The 24,608-nt window shown below is 42.8% G+C and overlaps 1 protein-coding gene across 1 annotated transcript in view; it reads left to right on the top strand.

The window, feature by feature from the left end:
- The window catches only part of LOC112114833 (amine oxidase [flavin-containing] B-like), a 50,428-nt gene that overhangs the window by 19,683 nt on the left and 6,137 nt on the right, over nucleotides 1-24,608 (top strand). Inside the window, exons 4-11 of the mRNA XM_029911147.1 lie at nucleotides 3,926-4,030; nucleotides 5,293-5,384; nucleotides 14,432-14,573; nucleotides 15,779-15,928; nucleotides 16,597-16,756; nucleotides 17,843-17,939; nucleotides 19,371-19,424; nucleotides 24,061-24,118. Coding sequence (XP_029767007.1) covers nucleotides 3,926-4,030; nucleotides 5,293-5,384; nucleotides 14,432-14,573; nucleotides 15,779-15,928; nucleotides 16,597-16,756; nucleotides 17,843-17,939; nucleotides 19,371-19,424; nucleotides 24,061-24,118 — 858 coding nt within the window. The remainder of the gene's footprint in view (nucleotides 1-3,925; nucleotides 4,031-5,292; nucleotides 5,385-14,431; nucleotides 14,574-15,778; nucleotides 15,929-16,596; nucleotides 16,757-17,842; nucleotides 17,940-19,370; nucleotides 19,425-24,060; nucleotides 24,119-24,608) is intronic.

Genomic DNA, 24,608 nt, shown 5'->3' with positions numbered 1-24,608 from the left:
TCAGGTGGAGAAGGAAGCGCAGAACAAAATCAATAATTAGAATAAAGAGAATGCTGTCTGCTTCTGTCTTGGTTTTTTTTTGAGCACAGCATGCATGTGTGTTTCATGCTTGTAGGCCTGGAAAATGTAAGGTACTTGAAACAGAACAGTTTTATACTTTCTTAGGGAAGACTGGTACAAGATTTACACTTGTGAAATGTAGCTCCACCATTCCAAAATCGTTTAGGTTCACAGTCAAGTTTGTCTTCACTGCTGTAAAAATTATTTATTAATAGGCTAAAGCTAAGCATTATGGCTTTCCTGAGAGGCTAAAAGAAATTGCCAACCTGTTTCAAATGCAGCTTCTTTGGATGAAAAGCGTTATCTAGTGTCACTGGGCACCCGTCCTGGAATGCCCTCCTGCTGCAGGCTTCGGCATAAGTGCGCCTGCCTCAGTTTCCCTCCTTCAGATTCCCCAGAAATAGTACAAAGCATCTTCCCAAGTATAAATATAGTCCTTGTTGGGTTCATTTATTACAAGAGTCCTGTGCACACAAGTCATAACGAAAGTCCCATAGTCCAGAATTCCCCCAGTATAAGCCAAACAATACATGCAACATACCGCCTTGGCATCTCTCACCACGCCCTGGCTCTTCAGTGCAGTCCTCTCCTGTCCTTGTCCCATGACAACCACCCCAGCCATCCAGCTGGAGTGCAACCCTGCTCTTTCCCGTGGGAACTTGCCTGGGGAGCATCCATTACTCCCCCAGGTTCTCTTACAGTTCCTATGGGCCCGCTCTCCAAATCTGGCAATGTCAGCGGGTATGCGCCTCTGCTGCTCCCCTGCCTTCAGAACTCTCTGGCCCTTGGCTCTGGCTTAGAGCTAGCAGGCAGTTCCCTTCGCTCTTGCTGCCTTCAGCCTTCTCGCAGGAACCACCTTCTGCTTCTTTCTGGGACTCCTCCCGTCCCCTGCTCTCTGGCAACTCTCACCTGCCCCTGACTGAACCAGTCTGCTCTGAGTCACTGGGACATCCTCTCGTTGAGTCTCTTCCTCATCCTTCATAGCCCACAGCATCTGCCCCACCCTCTCAATTGGCCAAACAAGGAATACTTGTTCTGGCACAAGGGAACTGGACCTACTTCATTTACAGGGGCCAGCCACCCTGTGACACCTAGTTTATGTAATAGTGCAACTTTCTTGTAGCTATGCTAATTTTCCTGCAAAACTCAAAGATGTATCCCACCTCAAAGGAACAATTAACAATTGTAGCAGTATAGACCAAAGGTCCATCTAATCCAGGATCTTGTGTCTGGCCAATGGTGGATTTTTTTAAAAAAATGCATAAATTTACCATGATGCTCTGTACCTCGGGGGAACACCCTACACACCCATGTTCATCTTTATAAAATGATTGTGTGGTATCCAATGCAAAGTTTGTCATGTTGGGTGTCTTCGGAAGGCTCTTAATGCACTGAGCATGGTTGTTATAGTGATGTTATAGTAATTGTTACAGTAATGTTATAGTAAGGTTATAGATTATAATTTCATGTATATAGTTAGGAGGCTGAAAATGTATCTTCATGGCTTAAAGCAAGCCCATGCAAAAAACAACAACACTTTATGGAGAACACTCTTCTCAGCAATATACTATTTGTTAAACTTGCAGGAGGACTGATTGCAACTGCAACATTTTACAGTGGGATAGGAGCCTCCCTAAATCGTGGAAAGATTTGATAATCTAAGGGCAGACTCCTTCAATGAAGGGCAAGGTGATAGTGGGAGTTAGATCTTCCAAGTGTTTCCCTCTTGAGCATCATCTCACTCTTGCCCAGGTTCATCTTCAGCCAGTTGCGGTGCAGAAAGAAAACAAATGTTGAAACCTCAAAGATTACCACAAAATGGAATTGTTGTCCTCCAGTCACCACCAATTTTTTTTATTTTGTTTCCCTTTGGAATAAAATCAAAACCTTTTAAATGTTTTCATGAAATAAAACAGCAGTTTTCAGGTTGAAAAGGTCAAGTTTTCCATCAGTCTCTCTCTCTTTCTCTCTGGAAGTGACTGGACAATCCACCCTGGAGCTCAGAAACCTTTTTAACAAAAACTTAATCAAAACTGACAGGTCTTTGCAAAACGTTTTGGCTTTGATGAAACAGCATATTTTGACAACAAATTCCCCACATGGCAAGTTACTGTGAAAGGACATGATGTTCTCAGGCATCCCTAGTAATAACTGTTATGTCCATATGTAAAATAAAATAAAAAAAACCCAAACTCCTTCCACTGCTTTCCTCCTATTTGTATTGCTTTGGTTTTGCTTACAAGCCTTCCCAGCTGTCTTCCACTAGGCTCCCAGCGTCTTTACAAACACTGTACCGAAAACACTCTCTTTCATCTTGTCCAAAATTTCATTGTGTCTTTTGTTGCTCTATCTCATTACAAATTGATTTGCAATTTGCTATTACTATCACCCTTCGGTTTGTTTTTGACATTACTGCTTTCTAAGTAACTCCCTCCCTTTGAATTAGATTTCCTCAAAGGTTGTTAGCTTGTGTTTTTCAAGGTTGTATTTCACTTTGTTATTTCCATCCTACTTTTTTAATCTCTCAGGGTCCCTTTATGTTGTGTTGTGTTGTGTTGCTGCACCCTCTAGTGTCTGCAACAGCTGCAGATTTAACTAATTTGCATCTTATCCCCTCTTCTGGACTGCTGATAAAGAGGTTAAATAAAACCAGGCCTAAGACTGCTGCATACAATGGTCCAATAGCCATTTCTCAACATGATACATTGTTGTTTATTGTTATCCATTTCTTAACATTTTAATCATGTTATAATGCTTTTATACAAGTCAATTTGCATTTGTTTCCAGTAATCATTTTGTGGGACACTGTATGAAATGTTTATTACAATTTATTATATCCATTGTATTCCTATTGCTGCAATACCATCTTAAATGCATGAGTGTGATTTTTTTCCCCCCACCACGGCTGTATATTCCTGCAACATTAAATAACCTGTAGTGTTCTTACCAGAGAATATTCTCAGTAGGCCCTGGAATGTGTTTTTGGGGAAAGGAATAACTAAGGTCAGTGACTTTTAGTAGCTTCACACAGCTATCAAGTCTGCCAGCCACAAAAACAACCAGGGAAATCCCCTGCAAACAAAATAGTATCTATAAATTTAGCCATCTTCTCACTCCTTCCATGAAGCCAGACTTCCTTACTTCATAGTAATAACTACATGTAAAATCTAATTATTAAATACTTATACAGCCAATGAAATAATGACTTCCATACTGGTTAGGCTATCTCCATGAAACATATATATTCCAAAAATACTGTGGAAAATATTGATGGCTAATAAAGATTAATGATTCACAAATGCTACCTTTCTAATTAGTCTTTTTGAAACTATAAATTGTTGTGTTTGTTTAAGGAAAACCTCTGAGCTATGGCCAAGATAGTCTTCCTATCACAGTCACTTTGCTTTGATTTTGAAGAAAACTAATATTGTATCTTTGAAAAATATTATATTGTTATTCATTTTAAATCTCATTTAGGAAAGAAAATGTAATCAAACATAAACATACAGTACAAAACTGATCACCCCAAATAAATGCCAACACTCCAAAGCTGCCTGCTTTTTGTGCTGGCCTTAACAACCTTGCTTTTTGTCTTGGTTGGAGGTGTCAGTCTCAAACCTACCTACTCAGCTTTTAAAGATACAAGGTTATAGCATTCTTATCATTTGTTCTTCCTATTAATTTTACTTTCATGTGCAGCAGATTAACTAATCTGTCAAATGATTACTACTGTGTGTACTGGTTGGAGCTGTCTGGTGACCGTTTAAGTCTTCGGTACTAACTTATGTACATTGAGGTTGTGGTCATTCAAGTGAATGAGTAGTTTTACAAATTGTATTCTGATTATGCTTTTTTTTTCTTTTAGGGTAAAAGTTATCCCTTTAAGGGTGCATTTCCTACTATGTGGAACCCTTTTGTCATCTTAGATTTCAACAATCTATGGAGGACGATGGATGAAATGGGAAAGGAGGTGTGTAGAGGCTCAGTTATCCAATGCAGTTAGCCCTTGTATGGGATTCAAAGGTGTGATGTTAGCACATATTAAATGACACATACTAACATGTCTTAATAGCCTAGTGTAGGCAAGGCACACTGCCTTTAACATATGCTAAACTCCTTCCCCAGAGGCTTTAACTAACTTGACCAGCTAAATATGTGTTAAAGGTGATGTACACTGGTTCTCACTATACTGTTGAGCTAGGAGTGTTTAAAAAGGAAAGTGCAGGTGCTTCAAAACATAAACAGGGGAGTTGTAGAATTACACACTTCGCTCCAGCACAGCATTTTACCTCACTAGGCAACATTTTAGTCTATTTTTTTTATCTTCTGCTAAATCCACTTTATTTCTGTTTAGAACTTGTGTAAATTTCCAGCAAGAACATTTAACAGAATTCTGTAGTGCAGGTGAGCTTGTAACTGTAGTCTTGCATTGTTATTTTGGAGGCACTAATTCAGTTTCAATCATAATACATTTTCTATTACTCGGCTTCTAAGACTGACTCTCTTCTCAGATATTTTTTCTACCCATAAGAGTTGCTCTCTTGCCTTTAAAAACCCCCTCGGTGTTTTTAGAATAAATAATACTAAAAATAGCAAAAATATATACTGATCAGAGAAAATTATTCAAATATGTCTTTTCTTTAAACAGTTTGTTTTAAAAAAGAGTCTTAAATCACAGTCTGTATCTTCTAATTTTAATGTGAAATCAGTTGACTCAGTTAAAAATTAGTCTGTGTTAAGAGACAAGTTTACTATTGTAAAAGGGAGAAGGGCTGGTGTTTTTCAGAAAAGCAGAATTTTGTGCTAGGTGTTCTCACTAAAAATGTATGTAAGATTTCTGCCTATAAAGTTAAAATAGAAATAGGCTTATCTGGAATAGAAAGCTCAGGTAAGTGCTGAGAAAAAACCTTTTGTCCCAATAAAAATGATTGGTATAAATCTGGGAAAGCATAATTTCTGGATCACTTTTCTAGTCCCGTCCTTTATACCATTAAGCCAATTCCTGAAAAAAATCAGTGTGTTGATGGAAGAATGCTTCCGTTCAGGTTCAGGGAGGTGGTGTTCCTGCACAAACAGAAAAATCCTTTCTGTCCATGTATGCTGAGTCTACCCTATGGGGTTGTGCCAGCATAGCTGCACAATGTAGCTGTGCCAGTCTAGTGTATGTAGTGAAGACATATCCACAGTGTGCAATTTTGTTACTGAATATTCGCTGTTCTTATGTTGTCATAGATTCCTAATGAAGCCCCATGGAAGGCACCACATGCAGAAGAATGGGACAAAATGTCTATGCAAGATTTCATAGACAAAGTTTGTTGGACAAAGTAAGAATCACTTTAATATTGAAGTGTATGAGGGGTTATAGTTGGATAGTGCTGCAGGCTAACTGTGCAGAACAGCTAAGTACAGGAAGTGAGGAATACAATGTCCCATTGAAAGTGCCAGGGGTAATTGGAGTAGGTAGATTCTAATTATCCCCATTGAAGTTTGACCACAGCTAACACTACTTTTGCAGAAATACGCTACGAGGTTTAATGACCACAAATGAACAGGATATTGGTTTTACATTTTAATCTAAAAGACAAATACAAATACAGTGTTCACTGACATTATAATGGGGCATTGAATCAGTGCTAACTCAGAAAGAGAGAGAGAGAGAGAGAGAGAGAGACCTACCAAATCACCAATAACACTTCTTGCAGCACTTGATGTTTTTCTCTGGAGGCGTCCCATCCAAATACTGCCTTGGCTTGACACTGACGCTTGAACGTCCATGGCTTATCCTCATTAATATGACCTTCAAAGTTCACTTCACTGGGAAGAAGAGCAGAGGGTTCTAAATGGTGATCAGGTTTGATAACTATAATAACTGAGCAAATACACAGTGCATCCCATTATTTTCCATACGTTATTTTAACTCAAATAAAGATCAGATGAAAACGTAATGTTTGCTAGCATTGAAACCATGGGTAACATCTCTGCTTGTTATATACTCTATTTAATTTGCTGATGACCTGCTTATAACTGGATTCAGCTGTCTCTGTATCAGGCCTGTTTGGACGAACTGAAAAATATCTGCTTGCCTCACACACTAAACTTGGAAATTATGTTGTATGTATCTTGGGCATTCCAGAAATCAGAGACAGTTAAGTTCAGATATGTAGTTTTTAGATATCTATTGATAGCTAGCAGCACCCTTAAATCCTGGAATTTAATCTGGCAGCATAGCATCTAGGGATACTGTAGTTTTAAGAACAAACAAACAGCACAAAGCAATTACAGACTTGAATCTTCATAGTGGTATTGCTTCATGGTGGCAAATTTGTAGCTTTTCTGTTGTTCTTGTAAATAGTTTTTGTGCACAAAAAGATTATTTGCTTTTGCTTTTTGGTGAGTCTAGTGTAATGCTTCCAGGTCAGATGACAGGAGATTTAACAAGACTCTGATTTTGTAATTGGTTTACTCGGAAGTTCTGAATGTTTGGCAATAAAACAGATATGCTCTGGCGTAGCCAGGTTCCTGTACTGAACTTTGGATGAGATATTGCCTTCAATTATTTAGTGTTAGGCCAGCTGATTTTCTACAATCACTATAAGAATTCAGTATACAGTCCTGAGACTGAGACTGAATTACCTGAACACCCAAGTGGCCCCTTTTGTTACCACTGTACCGTATATAGCACGGAGGTACTGACAATACTGCTTGTTGTTATGCATACATCACATTAATTTTTATTTCGCCTGTAACTCAAGAACAGTTTGACTAGATTTCATCATACATAAGAAATTTATAGCCTGGTGCTGCTCTAAAGCAGACCCATTTCTAGAAGTACACTATCAGAATTACTAAATAAACTACACCCAGGAGCTAGAACCAGGATGAGCCTACAGCTCTAGAAACAGACCTGTGCCTGCTTAAGCTAAAGGAAGTGATTTGCTACCTTTCAGCTATAAAATGGACACTTAATGTTCTTTCTAAGCTTCAACTAGCCACTAGTGGCCACATGCTCACTGTGGGTATGTCTACACTACGGGATTAATCCGAATTTACAGAATTCGAATTTTGGAAACAGATTGTATAAAGTCGAATGTATGCAGCCACACTAAGCACATTAATTCGGTGGTGTGCGTCCAACCGGGGCTAGCGTCGATTTCCGGAGCGTTGCACTGTGGGTAGTTATCCCATAGCTATCCCATAGTTCCCGCAGTCTCCCCCGCCCATTGGAATTCTGGGTTGAGATCCCAGTGCCTGATGGGGCAAAAAACATTGTCGCAGGTGGTTCTGGGTACAGCCTCACCCCTCCCTCCATGAAAGAAATGGCAGACAACTGTTTCGCGCCTTTTTTCCTGGGTGAACACAGCAAACGCCATACCACGGGAAGCATGGAGCCCGCTCAGCTCAAGACAGCAGTCATGAACATTGTAAAACCTCGCGCATTATTGTGCAGTTTATGCTGAACCAGGACCAGAAAAACAAGGCAAGGAGGAGGTGGCGATGGCAGCATGGCGACGAGAGTGATGAGGACATGGACATGGACACAGAATTCTCTCAAACCGCGGGTCCTGGCGCTTTGGAGATCATGTTGTTGATGGGGCAGGTTTTATCCGTGGAACGCCAATTCTGGGCCCGGGAAACAAGCACAGACTGGTGGGACCGCATAGTGTTGCAGGTGTGGGACAATTCCCAGTGGCTGCGAAACTTTCGCATGCGTAAGGGCACTTTCATGGAACTTTGTGACTTGCTTTTCCCTGCCCTGAAGCGCCAGAATACCAAGGTGAGAGCAGCCCTCACAGTTGAGAAGCGAGTGGCGATAGCCCTGTGGAAGCTTGCAACGCTAGACAGCTACCGGTCAGTCGGGAATCAATTTGGAGTGGGCAAATCTACTGTGGGGGCTGCTGTCATGCAAGTAGCCAAAGCAATCATTGAGCTGCTGCTACGAAAGGTAGTGACTCTGGGAAATGTGCAGGCCATAGTGGATGGCTTTGCTGCAATGGGATTCCCTACCTGTGGTGGGGCGATAGATGGAACCCATATCCCTATCTTGGCACCGGCGCACCAGGGTACCCAGTGCATAAACCGCAAGGGTTACTTTTCAATGGTGCTGCAAGCACTGGTGGATCACAGGGGACATTTCACCAACATCAACGTGGGCTGGCCGGGAAGGGTTCATGACGCTCGCGTCTTCAGGAACACTACTCTGTTTAAACAGCTGCAGCAAGGGACTTACTTCCCGGACCAGAAAATAACCGTTGGGGATGTTGAAATGCCTATAGTTATCCTTGGGGACCCAGCCTACCCCTTAATGCCATGGCTCATGAAGCCATACACAGGCAGCCTGGACGGGAGTCAGGAGCTGTTCAACTACAGGCTGAGCAAGTGCAGAATGGTGGTGGAATGTGCATTTGGCTGTTTAAAAGGTCTCTGGTGCACTTTACTGACTCGCTCAGACCTCAGCCAAACCAATATCCCCATTGTTATTGCTGCTTGCTATGTGCTCCACAATCTCTGTGAGAGTAAGGGGGAGACGTTTATGGAGGGGTGGGAGGCTGAGGCAAATCGCCTGGCTGCTGATTACGCGCAGCCAGACACCAGGGCGATTAGAAGAGCACACCAGGAAGCGCGGCGCATCAGAGAAGCTTTGAAAACCAGTTTCATGACTGGCCAGGCTACCGTGTGAAAGTTCTGTTTGTTTCTCCTTGATGAAAACCCGCCCCCTTTATTGACTCATTCTCTGTAGGCAACCCACCCTCTCCCTTTGATCACAGCTTGCTTTCAAAGGAAATAAAGTCACTATCGTTTAAAAATCATGTATTCTTTATTAATTGATTATAAAAAGAGGGAGAGAACTGACAAGGTAGCCCGGGTGGGGTTTGGGAGGAGGATCGGAGGGAAGGAAAAGGCCACTAAAAAAAGGTTAAAATAATGACAGCCTTTTGCTTGGGCTGTCCACTGGGGTGGAATGGGAGGGTGCACGGAGCCTCCCCCCCGCGTTCTTACACGTCTGGGTGAGTAAGCTATGGAACATGGTGAGGGGGGAGGGGGATTATACAGGGGTTGTAGCACCAGTCTGTGATCCTGCTGCCGTTCCTGAAGCTCCACCAGACGCCGGAGCATGTCTGTTTGCTCACGCAGCAGCCCCAGCGTTGCATCCTGCCTCCTCTGATCTTCCTGCCGCCACCTCTCATCTCGAGCGTCTCTCCTCTCCTCACGTTGGTCCCTTCTGTCCTCACGTTGGTCCCTCATGTCCTTACGTTGGTCCCTCCTGTCCTCACGTTCACTGGCATCTTTCCTATACTTTGAAACCGTGTCCTTCCACTCATTCAGATGAGCTCTTTCATTGCGGGTGGATTCCATGATTTCCGCGAACATCTCGTCTCGCGTCCTCTTTTTCCGATGCCTTATCTGAGATAGCCTTCGGGACGGAGGAGGGAGGCTTGAAAAATTTGCAGCTGCTGGAGGGAGGGAAAAAAGGAGAGAATTTTTTAAAAAGATACATTTTACAGAACAATGCTTATACTCTTTCATGGTGAACAACACTATTCACATTACATAGCACATGTGATTTCTGTGCAAGGTCACATTTTGCCTCTTAATATTGAGTGCCTGTGGCTTTGTTGCTAGAGATCACAGATGCAGGTCCGGGCAACAGAATTCGGCTTGCATGCAGCCATGGTAAGCCATTGTCTTTCAGCTTCTGCGTCCTCCTTTCCCACATACCAAGCAAAGCCTGTTGAGTGCTGCGGTTTTCCTGTTAACCTTCAGAAGCAGAAAACAAACTAACCCCCGCATCCAATTCTCTGGGATGATCGCTTTATCCCTCCCCCCACTGGGTGGCTGGTATCAGGGAAGATCCCTGCTAGCCACACGTGAAAAGCTTAGTGCCAATCCACCCCCCTCCCCCCGCGCTTGGCTTACTACAGGGAAGGATTTCTTTTCAGCCACAGGCAAACAGCCCAGTAGGAAGGGCCACCTCTGTCCCCTTAATTAAATTCCCGTATTTCAACTAGGTTACCATGAGCGATATCACTTTCCTGAGGATTACACAGTGAGATAAAGAATGGATGTTGCTTGAATGCCAGCAAACACTGGGACCATACGCTGCCAGGCTTTGTCATGCAATGATACCAGATTACTTGCTACTAGCATGGCGTGGTCAAGTGTCCTACCATGGAGGACGGAATAAGGCTGCACTGCCCAGGAACCTTCTGCACAGGCTTTTGGAGTACCTCCAGGAGAGCTTCATGGAGATGTCCCTGGAGGATTTCCGCTCCATCCCCAGACACATTAACAGACTTTTCCAGTAGCTGTACTGGCCGCGAATGCATCCCAAGTCCTCAGGGCAAATTAATCATTAAAAAACGCTTGCTTTTAAACCATATTTTCTATTTTAAAAGGTAAACTCACCTGAGGTCCCTTCCATGGGGTCGTGGTCTTGGGTACTGGCTTGGGAGGCTTGAGAGGGTACTTCAGTCAGGCTGAGAAAAAGATCCTGGCTGTTGGGGAGAACAGAGTGCTGTGTGGTCTCCGCAAGCTCATCCTCCTCCTCCTCCTCCTCCTCCTCCTCTTCCCCGTCCGCAGAATCCTCAGGTGTGGCTGATGAGATTATCCCCGCCTCGGAATCCACGGACAGAGGTGGGGTAGTGGTGGCGGCCCCCCCTAGAATTGCATGCAGCTCAGCATAGAAGCGGCATGTCTGCGGCTCTGACCCGGAGCGACCGTTTGCCTCCTTTGTTTTCTGATAGGCTTGTCTGAGCTCCTTGACTTTCACGCGGCACTGCTCTGAGTCCCTATTGTGGCCTCTCTCCATCATGCCCTTGGAGATTTTTTCAAAAGTTTTGGCATTTCGTCTTTTCGAACGAAGTTCTGCTAGCACTGAATCCTCTCCCCATATAGCAATCAGATCCAGTACCTCCCGTACGGTCCATGCTGGTGCTCTTTTTTGATTATCGGCCTGCATGGTTACCTGTGCTGATGAGCTCTCTGTGGTCACCTGTGCTCTCCTGTGCTGGGCAAACAGGAAATGAAATTCAAATGTTCGCGGGGCTTTTCCTGTCTACGTGGCCAGTGCATCCGAGTTCAGATTGCTGTCCAGCGCGGTCACAATGGTGCACTGTGGGATAGCTCCCGGAGGCCAATACCATCGAATTGCGGCCACACTAACCCTAATTCAAAATGACAATATCGATTTTGGCGCTACTCCGCTCGTCGGGGAGGAGTACAGAAATCGATTTTAAGAGCCCTTTATTTCGAAATAAATGGCTTCATTGTGTGGACGGGTGCAGGGTTAATTCGATTTAACGCTGCTAAATTCGAATTAAACTCATAGTGTAGACCAGGAGTGTGAATGGGTGGAATTCCTACCCTAGTCTTCCACACAATACAGTTGCAACAGGCTCTTGTCCAAAACCTTCCTATGGTTTTTGCCTTTATTTGTGCCTTTGGAAATGTAACATAAATAACAAAATCCTAAGGCGTCTAACTGTACTGCAATCAGTTATCCATAGACCTTGCCGAAGGAAGTCCCGAAGGGGAAGATCCCTGGGAATAAACCATTTTAGACAAATTCTATGGGGAACAAGTTTGAGCAACAATAGTAAATGCTACTGACTTAAGTGTGTATGTACTGTCTGTAAGAAAAGCATTCAGGTATCCAGTAGAGTATACTATGGCATAAAGGCCTTCAGAGAGTTTCTCATTGGTATCATCATCCATGACAACTGAAACAGAATAAGAATGAATGAAATGTTACTTGAATTGGACAATGTGCATTTTCAAAATGTTTGGTAGGTAACTTCAGCATAGTGTTTGTTAATGCATGGTGTAGCTCAGCCATCTTTGATATACATAGTTATAGGTGATCCAACCTCTTAAATTGGAAATGAGACCCTGTACAATCTTGCACAATATCGTACAGCACCAGGCAAGGAGAGTCACATCTTTCTAATCTGTGATGGAATTTGACTTGACATTTTACCTGAATTTTGACATAATTGTCAGCCTGTCTTAATTCCAAGATGCTTTTCAGATTTCATATGTGTATCTAAACTTGATCTGCCATGTGCAATCAAAAGTTAGGTTACATGCCATAGCAGTTTTCGTATCCCTAGAATGCAATGGTCCAGAAGGGTAATCCTCCATTCTTTCCTTTTGTCTGACAGATTGTGCAGATTTGCTTTAGTTTGGCATTTCATGCTGAAATAGCATTGTGTGCTAATGATTGAAACCAAACAGCCATTTCCATGTGAAATATTAGATGAAATTGTGGTGCTGAAATACCAAAAATAATGGCAAAGTGGCAAAATATTATGGAAAAATTAGATCATTGCCTAAAAGTATATGTCTAAAATATTAAAATACATGTATTTATTCCTCCACTAGATATAATAAAACCTCTTTCAGAGCTGATCATATTTACAATATATGTAAATAAGAACTGAATAAATGCCTGTTTCATCAGAACCTTTTTATGGCTCTAAAGGAAGAGAGGTAGAATCTTTATAGGCACAGATTGCATGCAATTTCTCAGTGGCTACCAGAGGAAATAGCATGAAGCCACTAAACATGCACATGTGGTAGTATCACATTAGCAGGGATGATCAATCACTACTTCAAAGAGCTTCAGAGCCCACCACTCCCAGTTTACACCTAATCTTCTCAAAGGTATCTAGTAACTGATTATAACAAAGGATTATAACAACACTGGCACAAGGAATCTTTCTACTAAACTGAAATGCCGGGTTTCATCTTTGTTGAATTGCTGCCTCCAGAAATGGCTCTCTTCTCAATGACATGGCTATATCATGGACAAGTATCTAATCAGTAGCTTAAAATATCACATAGCACTAAAAAAATCCCCCACTAGTCCCTACAGGATTACTTCTTTTATTGCTTACTTTATTGGCGAGCGCTGGGCACCCAGTTAAGATGCTGAAATATGGTGGTCAAAACATGCAAATGATCCTGCATCTCAAACTGTAGTGTTGCTATTGCAGCGGTTGCCCATATACAAATATTCCCCGGGCTGTCAAGGACAGTCATAAAAGCAGATCAAAGGTCAAGCCTCCCTGGAGGGCAACTCCATTCTTAGCCTTTTGCTTCAGTGGAAATGTCTGTTCATTAAGCAGATGAAGATGCTGTTTCTGTGAAGAATTGAATTTAAACATGCTTAAATGCTTTTATTTTTTAAAAGCCTTTTTGCTTTAAAAAATGTTTGACTAAACAAAAGAGAAAATAGTTTAAAACCAGGATTTTTTACTGGCTTTGGAGGTTATTTTCTGGGTGGCAGTTGACAAAAGCAGTAACCGCAGAGACCCATGTGGTGTTACACAGCTAAAATGAGCATCTTCTGCTTGGAAGACATGGTACTTCCTTCCCATGTCTTTAATACACCTATACAAATGTGCAATGTGAGGATAGAGGGAGTAACTGAAGTTCAGTGAAAGAATGTTTACTTCTGCCTGTATTCACACATCTTTTAACCCAACCTGAAACCTTGTACAGATCTTTCATCTCTAATAATTCTCAGTAGATTTGTCATCTCTTAAATCAAAGCACAAACAGTAAGAGAGAAAACTGATCAAACTTCAGACCCAGCCCACTTTTAGTTGTGACACTTTTCTACATGTATGCTCATCAGCAGAGGCCATTGCACATGCCCAGGGTCCGATGCACAACATAGTTACATGGCTGTGCAAATGACATCACGATTTCTCCTTTATTGTCAATCTGCCTCATAAATCTGCTCAAGGCCTTTTCGCCATTCTGCTTTTTTCCCAACTCCCCCCAGGCTGTTTCTTTGTTCTGTGTGTCCCCATAAAGGGGAATTCTGACTGATTTCCTGCATGCTGCTTCTCTGAAAAGGACAGCGTAGGAGGCAGCTGGGTGGCAATCCATCCAAAATGTGGACAGAACAAGGATGAGAATGATCACCACCCACCTGGACCTTCTCTCACAGTCTCTACTGAGCTTTACTGTCCTCATAAACTCCTCTATTCCTGAAGGGTTCCGGAGCTTATACAGCGGAGGAGACTGTGGCTGGCTGAAGGAGTGGGGAGACAGGTACAGTCAGCAACAGAAAGGACTGCAGGTCTCATGGGTGACACGGGTGGGCGGGATTGGAGGAGTAGGTAGCTGACATGCAGAGCTTTAAAGCCCATTAGAGCTGTCTGGCCTTGCTCCATTGTTCCCAGAATCTTGAATGACTGACAATTGTCTCCAGATGTTAACAGAAGAAAATAGTGTTAATATCACTGGCAGAGGAGGATTGCGAGGCTCCTTTCTTTCGCTGTTGCTAGAGAACAGGACTAGGCGATGGATATCATCTCACTGCTTTTATAGTAACATACTCTCTTTACTTTGATCCCATGTGCAGTGCTAGCAAGAGGTTTGCAACGCTGTTTGTGAATGTGGATGTCACCTCTGAGCCTCACGAGGTCTCTGCTCTCTGGTTCCTGTGGTACGTGAAGCAGTGTGGGGGGACAGGCAGGATATTCTCCACCACCAACGGTGGGCAGGTACAGTAAGCCGAAGAACACAGCACATTTCTTGGCAGAAGCCCTTTAAACTTGTTTATTTTGTTTGTTTTTAAAAGGAAGGACAAGAAGCATGTAGACACTGTTCACTGCTGCATTAACAGGGCAGCCAAACTCCCATAGTTTTTACTTTACATAGAGACAATAGGTACCCTTGATTTCAGTATTAATAGGGTTCAGGTTGTATCAATGTGGAAGGCCATTCTTGTGGTTCAGGCACTGGAGTGGGGATCAGGAGATTTGGGTTCAATTCCTGACTCTAACTTTGGGCAGATCACCCCCTTTCGCTTAGTTCATCCTCTGAAAAATGAGAATATTAGTAATACTTCCTGTCCTCACAGGCTAAATATATGAGAGGTACTTAAGTAGTGTAAGGTGATGGGAACTGCAAAAGTGCCTAGATAGATACAGACTAATATTTGAAACACAACCACCAATAGCTGGGTAACTAAAATCAAATCTTTCCAATGTTTGTAGTTCATAAGGCTATCAGAGCAATCTGATGAAGATAAATGCCTGTATTTATGTATTATATAACCCTAAAATGTGTGTGAAGTGTATTTAATGCAAGTAACACACATGAAGAAAAGGAAGAATCGGCTAATGTTCTTGCACGAAATGAATGTACGTTTAATTGCACTCTACTATATTGAAATGAACCTATTTGGCTCACCTCTGATAGGTGTGAGAGAGGGTTTTTAAAAAATTTCTAGTTATAATTAATACTACTGGCAGATTTCAGGACCCTGCTATTTGCTTTTTATAGCCTGTTTATGTATAATTATGGCAATCATTGTTACTATTACTGGTGGGCAGACCTCCAAAAAGGATGAGACTGACTTCAGCTTCAGCATTCACAAGTTTGAATGCTTATCCAAACCTTAGCTGAGCCTCTGGGATCTCCAGAATTGGTTTGGAAGTCACATGAGAACAGCTTTCTCATGAGATTTCTGGCACTTTTGGTCCCATTGGTGAACAGACCCAGCAAGCTCAGAGGTCTCTGCTCTCAAAAGGGTAAAAAATACTAGGAATACGCTTTCCAAATTAAGTCACCTAACTTTCCAAAAGGTCAGAAAGGAGTTGGGTTTATTTTGAGTGTTGAGAACAAAAGTTCTGTATGATTCTTATTTTATCCAAACCAAGTTTGTCCATCTCACATTGTTGAACTGTCTCTTTTTCTCTTCCAGGAGAGGAAGTTTGTTGGAGGTTCTGGTCAGATTAGTGAGAAGATAATGGAACGCTTGGGAGGCCGAGTGAAGCTAGAGAAACCTGTAGTCCGCATTGATCAGTCAGGTGAAAATGTCATTGTGGAGACCTTAGACCATGAATCATACGAGGTAATTCAATACCTTACACTAGAGCAAATATTTGTAGGGGTATGTTTTTAAATCTTTAATTGCTCCATTCGTCTTCTCAATAAGCCTGTAATACAGAGGCACAGTGTAACAAAGAAGAGAGCCACAATAACCAGGAGTCACATTTTCTGCTATTCCCTAAGTAATACCAGTGACACAGCTTGGGATGGGCACTGGAGAAGCAGAGAATTCTATAATGTGTATTTGTGTCATTCCTTTACTATTTCTGCTCCTTTGCATTCAGTTAGCTTCAGAATAAAAGAATATTTCCAGGGATGATAATAGAAATTTAGTGCAAGAGAAACATTCTCCAGAAACATTTCAGAGTTAGCTTCCAAGCCACAAAATGAAAGGTCAATCAAAAAGGAGCCAAGTGACCCTTTTGTAAGAGGAATAGTCTTCTGACCAGTTAGAAAAGAATAATTGCCCAATTGGATGGTCATTTATACAGTACTTGTTGTCATTTTACAGTTTCCACAACCAAGACATCCTGAGAGGTCTATTTTGTAACTTGCATGCTATGGGCCAAACTTTCTTTGCTTTGGAAGATATTACCGTCAGCATACATACTCTAAAGCTTCCCCAGCTGTAATAGAGAGAGGCTCAAATACTGGATAATGTATTTCGTTTATGTACTATTTCTTTTCCAGGCCAAGTATGTTATTAGTGCCATTCCCCCAGTTCTTGATTTGAAGATTCATTTCAACCCACCATTACCACCAATGAGAAACCAGCTGATCAGCCGGGTTCCCATGGGCTCAGTCATCAAGTGCATGGTATACTACAAAGAACCTTTCTGGAGGAAAAAGGGTATTACATTTTAATTGGGGGTTTTCTTTTGTATTATATTATGCTAATACAAGAGTCCACATTAAAGGGGATTTCATCTCTTTTCAGCTACTTCTCTGAGAGTCCTAAAAAGAGGGGGGAGGGGGAGAGAGAGAGAGAGAGAATATAGGACATGAGGGAAGAAGTTGGGATACACTAACTCTTGTTTCTTGTTGTTCTCCTTACCCCCGTCCCCCATTTTTCTTCAGTGACATCTTGAAATGAGACATGTCTCTGCCATTAGTTACCTAAACATAATGGTGGAGTTGGGGCGTAATGGAGAGCGATTTTATGCCATATACTGCATGACTGCGACAATTTTGTCTTGAGAATAGTTTGTAGCTAAAAACGTATAGCCATATGTCTTGGCCAGCTAGAGATCCTAGGAGTGCGGAAGTTGAAATATTTCCCAAACTGTTTAAAGTGACATCACTGAACACAGTGCCTCTTTAATTCTTGCAGGAGTACACCATACAGTCTTTGTTTGCCTTTAAGCTTTTGGGTAGATTTGCAACAGATGACTGTAAAGATGTCCAGAGTGCTCTGGAAAAACTGGTGCTTTCAGAGCCATGTTTTTAATAACAATTGTACTCTGTATTTCCAGAACATTTAGTACAAGCATCCTGAAATCTTTTGTATCCGGCATATGCCTGTCATAAAAACCTAGTGTGCTTGCCAAAATGTTAAACACCGGCAATACTCAAGAACAGTGTGTTTCTGTGCAATTAATTGGTACCCCTGTCATGTCGGTTATAACACCATCTTTTTGGTCATAAATTCAATTATATGAATATCCTTATGTTGTCCCTGCTTTTTAAGGATGCCTGGAACAGGTTGCTAAGAGTCTCAGGATCCCATATCTAAAATATCTCACCTAGGTAGAAAATAGTACTTCCCAGAGCCCGAGGAACAGGGCACACAATCTCTGGCAGAACAATTCCATGGAGCAAGAGAGTGGTGTCATATTCTTTGTCACACCACACTGGTGGTTTCACCTCCTTCTCTGTCATAGTTCTCCAAATTACCTGGATTAATAAAATCCATTTTTTTCTCCTCTCTGGTTTCTAGACTACTGTGGTACCATGCTCATTGAAGATGAGGAAGCTGTGATTGGAATGACACTTGATGATACCAAACCCAATTGCAGTGTTCCTGCCATAATGGGGTAAAAGAGAAGAGGGACGATTGTCCATTAATTTTTGTGGGCCTGGGGTTTGAGGAGACACGGAAACCTACCATTGGGGGAAAATATCTGAAAATATTAACAAAAAAGTATAGCTGTTCGAAAAGTGGTGAATTATTTTATTTCACAAAATATATTCAGTATTTTGCTCCCCAAATTTTGTCTTTAAAAAAAATTCATTTTTTTTTTTTTTAATTTTCAATTTTTTTGGTGTGGAAAAAACTGGAAAAAGATGTTTGTTTTATTTCTGTTTCCCTCCCTACCTCTCCCTTTTGTCCCTGGCCAACCCAGTGTCAAAATAAGAAAAGGATAAGGGGAGAGAGAGGAGGAAAAAATTTAAAGCGAGTTGGTGGTGTCCGGAGGAAATCCTCCAAAATCAAACATTTAAAAAAAAAAAAAACCTAAAATTTTCTACAATCCCTCCCTCCCCTGTTTTTTTTAATGAAAATTTTCAGCCAACCCTATTAAAAGGGATTTCTTTCCAATAAATGTGTTTTTCCTCCCTGCCCCCAATAATCAAAAATGAAATGCAACATTTCCTTATATAAGGCTATTGAGCCATACCACCTAATTCCAAACTAGCCTTTGTAATTTGCTATTACTATATCAAATCCTACAGCTGTCATGAGCGGATTTACTATGCCATGAAACAGCTCCTATGGATCTTCTGACCCTGACCAGAGTGTGGTTCCCTGCATGCAGGGACCAAAGCAAGAGGTCTGTACATCGCCAATGCCATGGCACACACCTGTGGAGGAGGTGTTTGGGGATGAGCCTGGAGCTGTGCTTAATTTATAATGAAAGAGGTGCCGGGGCTCAACCAGTTAGGTGCTGGGGGCTCAAGCAATGTTTTTACATTCATAACTGTTGCAGAAAGCCCAGAGGTTCTGGGGCTATGAACTGCCAAGCTACAGGTGCCAGGGCTCTGCCCTTGCAAGCCCCGGCACAAATCAAGCCTTGGCCTGGAGAAAGGTGACTTCATAGATCCACCAGCCAATCTGTCCCCCACACCTTCCCCACAGGAGGAAGAGTGCACAAGATGCAGTGGCTACTGTTGCCCTGTGGTTACTTTCCCCTCTGCTGCATGGGGAAGGATGTTTCCTCTTTTTCCGTTACTGTAGCCCTAGTAAATTTCTCCAGCAGACAGCCTGAGATAAAGATTTGACCTTTAGAAACTTTCTGAAAGCTGAGCTTAAATCCTGCAGAACTGAAGAAAAGTTTATAGCCACATTTCTCAGTAAGAATTGAAAGGGTTGGAAAGTGGCCACCAGCTAAAGACTAAAGACCTAAAGATAAGAGACAAATGTTAGAAGCTGGCATCATCAAGCCACCAACTGATAGCATTTTAAAGGGCACTGTATATATAATGGATGCCAACATTCCTTTTTTGTGTTTGTGGTTTTCTTTTTTCAGTTTTATTCTCGCTCGAAAGTGTAGAAGACTGACACATCTCACAAAGGAAGAAAGGTAAGAACAAAGTGCCATAGTTTTACACAGGATCTAATTTAAGTTTTTGTTTTAAATTCTCAGAGATTCTGTCTCTCTCTCTCTCTCTCTCTCTTCATATATCAGACAAAACATTTCCTGCATGCAATAATTACAGGGACGTTGGCTATTAACTAAGCACAGTTCGCAGTGCTGTCACTTCAAAAGTGCAACACTTAAATTTTGTTCCCTTAGGAGCCATGTGAAGCCTTTATCCAAAATGGCAGTAAGCATGGCAGCGTCTACCTGTCCTTTGTAAAGCCAAGTCCTCAAGCTCCCATTTGACTGCTTTGAGCTGTTCGGGCAGTGGAAAGCAGCCAGAAAGCTTCACTTAGTGGGCAACTGGGGATTCCTCTTGTATTTGGGAGTGCCTGGGTAGCATAAAGCCAGAATAGCCAGCTCCATGCTCCCCACTGCTGCTCCTCTGTCCCCACACAGTGGAGTGGGTGTGTTCAGAGTGTGCCAGAAGTGGGAGGGGCTGAGCCAGAGTGCTCAGCACCCTAGTGATCTTCGATCAGACCCTAGAGGGCCATTTCAGCCTTTGTAAGTTAGCACAGCCTTGAAGCTGCTCCAGTTTGTTATAGGATGAACCAGCCCTAAGGATTAGGGGGTAGAAAGGTGACAGAAAGCTACCTTTGACCCTGTGTCTTCAGGTGTGCCAGGCAGAGCTCAACACACTTGAAGATCTAGTCCACTATCTTGTTATATCAGTCTCCTCCCTGCTATTGTTTAAAAATAAATAAAAATGGGTTTTAAAGGGTAGTAGAGTTTTGCCCTCAAAAATATTCCCAGCATTTCATTGGACTAATCAACAAAGCTAAAGTTATATGGCAGGGTTGGGGGGGAGACCTTTATTTAAATGTGGACAGGGTATTTTCAAAATTAAAAACGTGGGATGCTCTATGTTCAAGTACACATTTTAACAGTAATGGTCAGCCCAATTAGAGACGATATTGGTGTCCTCAAATCAGCGATATGTGAGCTCTCGCAGCTTTTGTAAAGTGGGATCATGTGGAGCATTACTCCACCAGCTCTTAGAGCAGCAGCACTGGTCCACCGAGCCTCTTTCGTTTTTCAGGAATAGACCAGATATTCTCCATCTGCATTTAAGCTTCGGGCTGGAACTACAAGAGGTGATTGTCACAATAAAAGCTGGGCAAGCTTGAAGTCCATTGTGTTCAGCATTTCAGGCTATCATTAACACCAAATGCCACGTTTCACTGCGTGTCAGCATATTAAATGCAATCAAACATTTGCAGCACTTGAGAACAGCTTATGTTTCTGTGCAATAAAAGGACACCTTTGTTATTTATAGGGGTGTCATAAAAGACAGACCAATTTATCAATCAGTGTCAAAAGCATTAACATGTTCATCTGACTCTGAGATTAATTTTTATACAATGGGACTTAGAATATTTTCGGAGTGAACATTAAACTATCGATGACTCTCAGCGGTAAAGAATGGTTCTGACATACACTGTGCTTAATGTAGTATATTATTTACAACGAGAAATCCATCCCATGCACACAATTTAAGCCTCACTTTAGTTCTACACAGGGAAAAGGGGCAGACTGAGTGGCTGGCCAGGAGGCGTCTCCACACCCAACTATAAGCTAGTGGGGCAGATACACTGAGTCACTGATGTTGGGACTGGGTTTCCAAGGATCCAGAAACCGTGTTCCAGGGGTTGCATGTAGGGGCTATGGCCACTACACTACCCCATTGGCTGGAACAGGAGTCACAGTGCTGCAGCCTGCCCACCTGTTGTGGGAGTGAAACCCACCTCCACCTACTACCCGAGATTCCCCTAGACAGAGACCAATCACTAATGACAATGGGTTAGATTGTGGCCCAGCTTGCACAGCCACTCAATGGGGCATCTGGTGCTCCCTTGTGCCAGCTGCCCAGACTGAGTATTAGTGCAGGGAGGAGAACAGCTTCCATTGGCTGTGACAGCGCCACCCCCATCTCTTGCGCAGTGGAACAGGGGCAATACAATACCCGCTGGCTAGCAGAGCTACGCAGTGCACTGGGGAAGTACCCTGCACCAGGTACTTCCTCCACAGAGCAGAGGGAATCCAGGAGGACGCTTAGAGTCACAATGTGCTTCCTTGGCTGCTACTGAAGCAATGCAGCAACACGTTCCCTTTGCTCAAGGCTTGTCGGAAACCATGATTGAGCACAGGGACTGCAGATGAGGATTTTGCCTACAGCGCATGTAGATGTATGATATGCTCTGGATAGAGTATTAGCAATAGGCCATTTAAATAAAATACTAAACCGTTCCAGGGCAAAAGGCACAGCTGTGTGAGCAGCAGGCACATCTGCAAAGATTCACCCTTGTTGTGGGGACCGCTCAGATAAATCTCTTCAATAAAATGTTGTCATTCAACCCTTCTGAGAATTAAAGCTATATAATGCCCTATGCATTTATTTGCTTGGCTGTCTGAAAATGCCATTTTCAGGTTAATATTTACTTTTGCTTTTGCAAAGTCATTTTGTCTTTGCAATTTAGTTGGCAAATAGTGGAGCTTACAGCTTCTCTGAGCCAAATTGCTCTCGTCCCACAAGGACCTCCACCTGCCCGCAGCGAAGTTGGTTACCTCTGCTACACAATTCACCTTCCTAGGACCCTGCAATGGGATCTCTGGAGGTTCTTGATGGACATCGGGGAAGAGGGCAGACCAGGGCTGGGTTAGGAGGGAGGCTAATTATTCCTGCCATAATTTTGTGAGGAACAGTCAGGACAGTTAATACAGCCTGAGGTTGTATTTACTTTTCTGTGGAGCTCCTCTGTTTTATAGAGCCATCCAGGATGAGTTCAGGAACATCTGTAGGGTGAGCTGTCAATGGCCATATGGCTCCAATGGACTGTGGTGTTAGAGAGCTGGGGAGGGAGCAGAGTGTCCTAGGCGTGGTCCAGTGGCCTGTGGCTTTTGGAGATTCCTGAGAACCCCGGGCTTTCAGGGCTGACCCCCTGCTGTTTTTGCAAGGTTGGAAACCCAGCCTCCAGTGGAAGAATGCAGCGTCCGCTGGCACTTTTCTGTGAATTGCCTTGCTAGAGCACCCAAGCTGGGCCTTTGTCTGAGATGGATAGAAGGGACTTTCTTTAGGGCGGATAAAGAAAGAGCTAGCAAAGAGGTATTCTTCTAATCATTGTCACTGGCTCCCTTTCCCTGTTGACTGCAGTGTGACTCCCACATTGAGTTTTTGCAGCTCTCTGAGCTCCCCCTAGTGTTACTTAGGGCTGCTTGGCATGTCTGTGGAATTGAATTGACGAGGGTTTGAAAGAGCTTGTGTTTTGGCTCACGGTATGTGACAGCACAATATTAAACTGTATCAGCACAGTCAGTGTGTGACACACACACACACACACCCCGTAATGGGCACAGATCCAGCAAGTCTCCAGAAACCCCATGCACTTACCTGAACCCAACTCTGAAAATCCTGTGAGAACAGTGACTCTCGCAGTCTGTCACATTAAGCATTTCTGCTTCCAGAACAGATGATTCCTCAACGGGCAGAAAGGAGAGGAAATATAACAAAGGACCAAATCTTTCCTCCCTGTCAGAAGCCCAGGTAGCTGGGCTTGGCACGGCGGGGTCCTGCGAAGGTGAAGGGGGAAAGAAATCCTCCTCTGGGCACAGACCAACGGCCCAGTCACTCCATGGCTGCTGCTGTTACTCTGGATGTGTAGTAGCCTCCACATTATGCAGTGTGGAATAGGCTTTGGAGCTGCATAGTGGGGCATCCTCTCTCTCCACTTTTCCCTAGCCCACTGCTGCAGCACCCCTGAAACCTGCTGCACAGGGAAGTTGCCGAACCACCACAAACCTGGGCTCCCTAATACATGGGGGATGTGGTCCACTTGTGTAGATTCCTTATATACTCTGCCCTCCTGTATTTCTGCTGTGTCTGGGGCCCTACATTTCTTCTATGAATGGGACAGGATTTGCATCCAAAATGGACTGAGCATGGGTCTGTTTTTCTTTTTCGGTTCTTAACTGGTGCGCTTGTCTCATTCTGATCTTTTTCCTTTTGGGAAATGATGGGATATGTCTAGCACTAGACAACAAGGGCCAGAAAATGACTGGGAAGTGGGAACAGATTCCATTGCTATTGCTTTGTTACTGAAGGAAGTACAGGCCCATACAAATACAGAAGTGAAAAGGAAAGAGGGATTTTTAAAATTCATACTGGTTCCCTGAGATCACAAGCAGCAGTGTCTGTTTCCCTCATCAAAATTCAGCATCTGCAGTCAGCCAGGAGACAAAAGTACAAAACCTCACTTCTCTCTTTCTCTGGCAGATTAAATGACTTTTGGATAATATACGAATTTGAGATGATAGAGATCAGTGTCTTAGGGAGTGATTTGCAAAACTGCTTGTAAAGTTAGCTCATATAAAACAGAGCATGTCAGTACATTGATCAAGTTTATTGACTCATTTCTGAAGTACAACTCCCGGCCTCCAAACTCTCAGTAATCAGAATAAAACCAAAAGAGCTGAAACCTCCAACTTAGACACAGAATAATCTTTGTTCTCTCAAAGTAAGAACATAGCAGCAGTAGATTATTTTCTTTCTTGTGTTTAAATCTTTGTTGCATTTCTCCCATAGGAAGAAGAGGATCTGCGAGCTCTATGCAAAGGTTTTGGGATCAGAGGAAGCCTTACACGTAAGAACATAACTTACAACATAGCACATCCTGCCGATCTCATTATTGTAGTTGGGAGGCACAGGGTGAAGTTGGAAAGTAGCAGTAAAATCAGTGTTCTTGGCACTGTGTCCCATGTTTAATCAGGATTAGTATTCTTCACCATGCTTATTAGTTTGTACAGAAGAGTGACGAAAAATACTGAAAAGCTTTACATCCCATTTGAGAGTGATTAACATGTGTTTGTGTGAAGCAGTTAAAAATACAGGAGCTCATTTTAAAATGAGCCACTAAAGCCTCAGTGCGGAGTGTTACCTTCATTATTATTATTATACGCTAAATCTCAGCCATTTTCAGCTGCTGCGCCATGGCTTGCCTCCCCATCCAGCCCCTGCCCGGCATAGTGTTCCGTTTTGTCTCATTCAGGGCTGGCTCTGACTTTTTGGCTGCCCCAAGCAAAAAACAAACAAACAAACAAAAACCAGGGCGGCCAGAATGGCAAAGCAAAAAA

This window comes from Terrapene carolina, unplaced genomic scaffold (assembly GCF_002925995.2).
Source record: "Terrapene carolina triunguis isolate 2854851 unplaced genomic scaffold, T_m_triunguis-2.0 Scaffold24, whole genome shotgun sequence".
NCBI lineage: Eukaryota > Metazoa > Chordata > Testudines > Emydidae > Terrapene > Terrapene triunguis.
The sequence above is the reverse complement of the archived record's forward strand: the minus strand, read 5'-3'. Positions and strand labels throughout refer to the sequence as shown.